This window comes from Trichoplusia ni, chromosome 23, assembly GCF_003590095.1.
Source record: "Trichoplusia ni isolate ovarian cell line Hi5 chromosome 23, tn1, whole genome shotgun sequence".
In the NCBI taxonomy this organism is placed as follows: domain Eukaryota; kingdom Metazoa; phylum Arthropoda; class Insecta; order Lepidoptera; family Noctuidae; genus Trichoplusia; species Trichoplusia ni.
The window spans coordinates 2,809,556-2,817,033 of NC_039500.1; the positions used below are offsets into that span (position 1 = coordinate 2,809,556).

General features: G+C 32.5%; 1 protein-coding gene across 1 annotated transcript; it reads left to right on the forward strand.

The window, feature by feature from the left end:
- The first annotated feature begins 3,241 nt into the window (after positions 1 to 3,241).
- On the forward strand, positions 3,242 to 6,950 carry LOC113504908. Its single transcript, XM_026887414.1, has 2 exons — positions 3,242 to 3,515; positions 4,113 to 6,950. Exon 2 carries the CDS (start codon positions 4,114 to 4,116, stop codon positions 6,691 to 6,693), a length of 2,580 nt encoding a protein of 859 aa, XP_026743215.1. The 5' UTR covers positions 3,242 to 3,515; position 4,113; the 3' UTR covers positions 6,694 to 6,950.
- Positions 6,951 to 7,478: the final 528 nt, after the last annotated feature.

Here is a 7,478-nt window from a genome sequence, read left to right on the forward strand (position 1 = left end):
ATACATACTACTTACATACTGATACTTACCTAGGAAAGAGTACCTACAAAAAAGTGATGGCATCAGCAGAAAATTAAAAAACACGTCGCATCATTGGGCAAAATTCTCCAGTAGAGAATGATAGTAGTTTCAGTATTGACTGACATTAATTTGATGAGTGAGGCCAATACAATGTATACTTTATATTATACGTGCATCTATTGATATCATATTATGCTTGAGACGTATAGACTGAAGGAACCTCATGAAAAGGAAGACCTACTTTGTGCATCTATTGATAGCATAGTTGAGTCACAATAGAAAGAAAAAATAATGCACAAAAGGCCGAAGGAGCTACGGAGGAGTTTGCGTTCTTTTATTGAAGCTTTTGAAAAGAAACTAGTTGCATTTTCTGTAATAAAAAGAAAGGGTTATGAAAAAATATTAAATTTAACAGATAATAAAGTGAAAAAGTAATTACGGTGAGTCAAAAAACCTGGTGCAATGAAGATCACAAGTTTGAGGGTTTCGTATAATTAGGCTGAAGATAATCTAATTAGTTAATTTATGAGTGGCTCATGAATAAACCTCAAAATTGATCACTAACTAACAATTTTATGATCGTAACAACTGCTGATAAAATCGATATTTATGTTTAAATGTTTTGTCAGGTATTGATGCCACCGAAACATATCTTCCGCGCAACTTTCAACTACCTAGCTATCACGGCCTATGAGTTATAGCCTGATGGAGGATGGACAGCGAAGCTAGTAATCAGATTCCCTGTTTACCCTTGCGAACAGAATCCTAACAATGAGCATGCGGCAACAGAAAACATCATCGGTGCAAAAATCAATCGACCCACCACAGACGGATGGACAGACACCAGAGTCAATGTAACAATGTTCCATTTTTATTCTTTGGATATATGATTCTAAACAGTAACTCAGTTACATAATTTTCTAAAAATCTAGCATAAATAAATCTCCAAAACACGACACTCCATGATCAACCAAATGAACAAGTCAAAAAAACACCACCACACGTCCATAATTCGACGAAACCAAAACATACCTCGCTTTACCGGCACGTGTAATATCGTATTCAATACATGTAATAGTCTGATTACCTCTGATGAGGGACGAGGTAATTTGGTTACATTTCCGTCTACCTCAACCCTTTTGTATCAGCGTATAGCAATGTAATTACATATACTTGTTTATGCCTGTTTAGTACGCTTGGCTTGAAGTTAGGGAAGAAAATCTGGGAATCTTGAAATGTTTCGGTTGTACTCGTAAGCTTAGATAACATGTGTTTTGAATTATAAATGTTCTCAACGATACCTTGATTGGAATGTGCGTAATGAGAATTGTTTGTCAATTGGTTTGCCTTACCTACGGTAATATTGATTTTGTTAATGTTAACTTCTTTATTATTATCTTGATCAATCGATTAACTCTGTTTCTTGCGGTCTACTGCTAGAAATGGGCCTTTGTCGTTGTGCTAACACACCGGATGCTTTCAGTAGAATTTTCAAGACGTGTTAAAAATATTACATTCTTCATATTTTCTAGGCACTTAACTTTTTACCCACTGCAAGTTTTTGTAACAGCTTAAAATGTCCCAGTTCTTAAATTTTCATTAATTCTTAAATCGTAATTTAAAAGTCACTGTTTTAAAATCACCATTTCCATGTTACCCCCAATTACCTGTCCAGTTTAATCTCCTTAACCATAATCTCGACACTGATTTCACATCTCATTTCATTCGAATCATTGGCTAATCCAGGGTTACCAAATCTCATAACACCACCCTTTCCAAAGCAATCTGAATCAAACATTCCCTTTGCACGCAACCCTTCCTCGTGGCAACCAAAATATTGTCCCCTACCCTTTGAATATTAACTATGTATCTCTATTTAGTGGTGACTAAATAATTCAGGGTTGTGCATATTGACCGGTGGAATACCGAATGCATTGCCGACCATAATTCGTAGACCCTCCTTGTTTTCCTAAGTGGTCCAAAGTTGGTTGTTTTAGGCGTTTTCGTTAAGGAAGAGGTGTTAAGTTATGTTGGTCGATGTAATATTAATTTGATGTGAGATTTGCCGGCGACAATAGGTAGTGATTTGGGTTTGGAAGTTATACACATTACCATGTATAAGATAGTTGCTTGTATTGTGTTGGTTGGGTTTCCGTCTGATTGCGTTACCCTAACATCTGAGGTCGTTGACATGATTAAATTAATAATGAAGATATTCATTAAAATACCTAAATACTTTATGGAAATCTATGTTACAAAAAGATAAAGTTAAATTTATTTTTTGGAATATAGTAACAGCTGTAATACTATATTCTACCATCAATGTTGGGGAACAGAAATCTAAAGATCTCTTATTTTACTTATCAACTGAAAATTTCACGATATCGTCATTTTCATAGTCAAATAATCAGGCACGGAAAAATATGACGTGAAGGTTACACAATGAAACAATGATCAACTTGCAGGTTGAATTGCAGGTCAAATTGAATATAAGCAAATCGGTTGGGTGACAAATACATTTATGGGTAACAACCTTAACCTTGATCATTTATTTTAATATTTTTATGACGGAGTCACCAGAAATACATCATCAGTGACAATGTTCTGTTTTCACCCCTCGGGTACGATAAAAATGATGAAATCTGAAAATTATGCGAACAAAGAGAGTCTGATAGTGCAATTTTTAATTTCTCCACATTAATAACCGTTTTACATGGGGACTAAAACTAAGGGGTGCAAGGCGTGAATAATGTGACGTAATCGAGTTGAGCTTACGTCGTGTCGTCAATGCTCCCTGATTGAGTTCATAACGACGTTACTGTCAGACACTGATGAACTTTGCTGCTTTCCCTTTGTAGAGGATAAGAGGAAGCGGAGAAGATGATGAAGAGGTTTTAGGTGATAAGGATGATGAAATATTAAAAAGTTCAAAAGGTTTGAATAGATGGAAGAGAAGCCCAATAGGGATGATGACTGGGTATAAAAAGAAAAAATCTAATTAGTCCCTCAGTTATAAAATTGAAAAGTATGAGACACGTAGTTTTTCCTTTTTCAGAAAAACTAGAATTAACAAAGATTAACTGCTATAAAGCTTAGGAAATGGGGCTTGTGACGTAATGATAGAGTAAAATTTTACTCAATCGTGACGTCACGCGTAAGTTTCATTCACTGTAATTTGGTCAATTTATGTTTGCGGGACAAATAAAAAATACATATCGCACGCTTAATCATAAAGAGTAATAACTCAAAAATCATGTTTTTTGAGATTTAATCATAAAACGTAATAACCCAATAGTATAAATACGTACGCTCCGACTGCCGCTCGATTACAATAAGTGTGAGTGAAATAAAGGTTCGTCCCTCTCTTTTTGATTTACTCGCGCGGACAAGTTGCAACCAATGAAATGCTACAATCAGTATTGCGTCAGCGCTTACGCTAGGAGGACGATCCGAACAACGCAATAAATTGAGTTAGATCTGTTTATTATTAACAGGTAAGTCCCTTTTTATGTTACTATTATATTATAAACTGATTTTTTTAGTTTTATTACGTTATATTACAAAAATATGTTCATGGATTGTTGACATATTTCGACTTAATGCAGTTTAGTTTTAATTTTTTGACCGCTGTTTGAGTATCAATTTGAGTTAATGCAGTTTACTCTTAAAACACATTTCAATTGTATGGAGTATTTTGAATTATTTCAGTTTATTATTAAATAATACTTTAACTTCATACATCAGTTAGATTTATTTCTATTTATGATTAAAATTATACTAAGTTTGATGGCACATGAGGGCTTAATTCTGTTTTCTTTAAATAACCTAACTCATCGAGCTTGATAGTTTTATAATAAACTGGAGTATTTTAGAAATAAGGCTAATTTTTCGGTTGTGGGTATCGCTAGTGCTAATTAAAATAATAGTTATTAAGTTCAGTTCGTTACTTAATTTTTTGACTGTTTTGCCTATTTTGAGCCAAACGCTTACACAGATTTAAAGTTAGCGAGAGGTGCCAAGGGTGGGAGTGCCGCTTGATATTTTACCTACCATAATTTTACGTAAAAAATAAATCTAATATTTTTTTTTAGTATGGCGTCTTCAAGAGCATGTCGAATTATGCAACTGCTATCGATCGAAAATAAAACAATAGAAGCCAGAAGTGAAGATGAAGACGAGACACTGAAAAGCAACATCGACAATGTTCCCTCCGAAAAAATAAGATCTCAGTACAGTGAAATGTTACAAGACAAAGAAAACTTAGAAGAATCTTTAGATAGCTGTGATGACATTCTATCGGATTACGATAGTAATATAAAATATGATCACCGATTGATCACTTCACGTAAAGTACAACCAAGCTGCAAAAATAAAGAACATGAATTGAAAATTTCCCAAGTTAGTCTTGTGCCGGCTTATGATAGTGATGATTCTTCTGAAGATAACAGTTACATAACTCGTGCTGCAACAGTCACTGAAATCAGACAAAGTTTGCCAAAACCAAATTCACCCTCTTCGAGCTCAAGTTCATCTTCGTCCAGTACTTCGTCGTCAGATTCCGACAGTTCCTTATCGTCTGAAGGACCAAAAAGATGTTCTCCGGAATTAACTACTAATACAAATGAGTATAGGATTATTGACTCGCAGGTAATTGAACAAAATCGTGGGACATCATCTATAGAAACGGCACAAAGCGATTCGAGCAAAATGATTTTAAGACAGCAAAACTTTAACACATCCAATAATATTTCACCCATGTTTACTGACGAAAGTGATATTGACTTAAGTGATGATGACCCAAGTTTTGATTACGAAAAATTGATTCATAATAAAAAGAAAAAGAACTACATTTTTGAGTCTCACACTACAGAGTCTGACAGTGATGGTAGTTCCCAGATCAATATTAATAAAAAAGGCCGTAAGCGCACAAGGAACCCTACAAAATGGAAACAAAACCAAATAAAAAAACTACGAAATACTGGAGAATCATATGTATCAACAGCGAAAACCCATAAAACTATTCCTAGCCGGTGTCTTAAAATCCCGTGCACAGAAAAGTGTAAATTGAAATGCACTGAAAACATATCTACTCCTGACAGATATGATTTATTCAAAGAATTCTGGGATCTAGGAGATCTTAATAAGCAGAGAGCTTACATATCCACTTGCATGGTTGATATAGTACCTAAATACAAGTATACAAATGCCGAAAAACCTCGGCGTCCTAATAAGGCTTATTATTTTACAGTCAATAATATAAAAATTAGAGTTTGTAAAACATTTTTTAAATCTACCCTGGATATTACCGACCGCACAATTTTTACTGTGCAAACCAGAGTAAGTGAACGTGGCTTTATGCTTGAAGACATGAGAGGCCGACACAATAAACACAGGACTCTTAGTTCGGAACTAACTAGTGACATAAGAAAACATATTCTAAGTATCCCAAAAATGGAATCCCACTACGTACGAGCTAGTACTTCCAGACAATTTATTGATGGTGGAAAAACAATCAAAGACTTATACAAGGACTTTGTAGAAGACCAAAAGAAAGATTCCAAAGAGTTTGGCAATTATATAGCATATTATACAATATTCACAAAGGAATTTAATTTAAGTTTTTTTCAACCAAAAAAAGATCAATGTGATCTATGTTTATCATACAAAAATTCTGTAGAAGAGAAAAAGAAAGAGCTAGAGGAAAAATTTAACACACATTTGGAAGAAAAAGCACTTAGTAGGCATGAGAAGCAGGAAGATCGAAGAGTGATAAATAAAAACAATAAGGTCGTTATATATGATTTACAGGCAGTATTACAGTGCCCAAGAGGCGATAGCTCATCGTTCTATTATAAGTCTAAACTAAATAGCTACAATTTAACTTTAACCGAATTGACAACAGCTACATCAAAAACGGCTTATGACAATGTACATTGTTATTTTTGGACAGAATCAGACGCGAAACGTGGTGCAGTTGAAATAGGAACTTGTGTTTTGAAATATCTTGAAAGACTTCGTGAGGAAGATACAGAAGAAAAAAATATCATATTTTATTCTGATAACTGTTGTGGTCATAATAAAAATAAATATATCGCGACATTATATTTATTTGCCACACAAAATTTTAATATAAACACAATTACACACAAATTCTTAATTACTGGACATACACAGAACGAAGCAGACAGTGTGCATAGTTTAATTGAGAAAGAAATTAAAAAGAATCTTAAATCAGGGCCCATTTACAGCCCTGATCAGTACATAGCATTAATAAAAAATGCAAAGAAATCCAAACCAGCCATAAATGTCCATGAATTAACATTCGAGTCTTTTATGGATATGAAACTCTTGCAGGAAGAATGGGGTTATAACTATAACATAGATATTGAGGGGCAAACGGTAAACTGGAATAATATTAAAGTGTTGTTTATGAAAAAGGAATGCCCGTTTAGTATATTTTTTAAAACCTCTTACAAAGACAATAATTACCGAGAAATAAATGTCCGAAATAAAAGAAAGAAAATGAGTATATTAACACAAATAACGCTGCATAAAGCGTACACGCAAAGACAAGACATAAGTGTGAATAAAAAGAAAGATTTAAAAGATCTTATAAATAAAGGTTTGATCCCACCTTTTTATACTAATTTTTATAATTCTATTATTAATTGATTGCTTTCATTCAATTCAGATCTCATTTATGTGTGATTATTATGATTTAATTGTGATATTATTTGTTTAAAGTACTACTTACTTCAAATCGTTATTGTACTAAGTAGGTACTGTTTTATATTTGGTATAAAAGACTGATTACCTATTGCCAATTGTTTTAATTACTGATAGAAAGATAAAACTGTTCCTTTTGTTATTGATGTTAAGTTGCTTTTATTTTATTATTTTAATGAAAGACCTATTTGCTTCTTATAATTTATGATAGAAATAAAAATATTTTTGTTTTCATTGATTTTGAGTTGATTTTTTATACCTATTATTTTAATAAATATTTTTCTTTGATAATTCATGGTAAAAGTTATAAACATTTCGTTTTTATTGATTTAAGTTGATAAGGCATGTTAGTTTTAAGTTCACAATTTTGTACCTATTTTTAATTAAAGAAAATATTATGTTGTACAAACAATCGTTTCTTTTATTTTAAGTTCATTTATTTATGCCTATTTTTATGATTTAAGTCAGGAATATACCATTTGTAAGGGATGTAAATAAATACACAATTTCGTAAACTCTGATTATTGCGAAAGTAATCCATAAATTAATACAAAATCATGAATATAAATACGATGTTACGTTTTATTATTAAATGTTTTAAATATGTGAGACACGGTTCTATTCATAAAACGCATTATTGTAATTTATTGTTAGAAATATCTACGTTGATAAATCATAAACTGAACTAACAGTGTATACTAATACAATATGATATTTTATTTTATTCATAA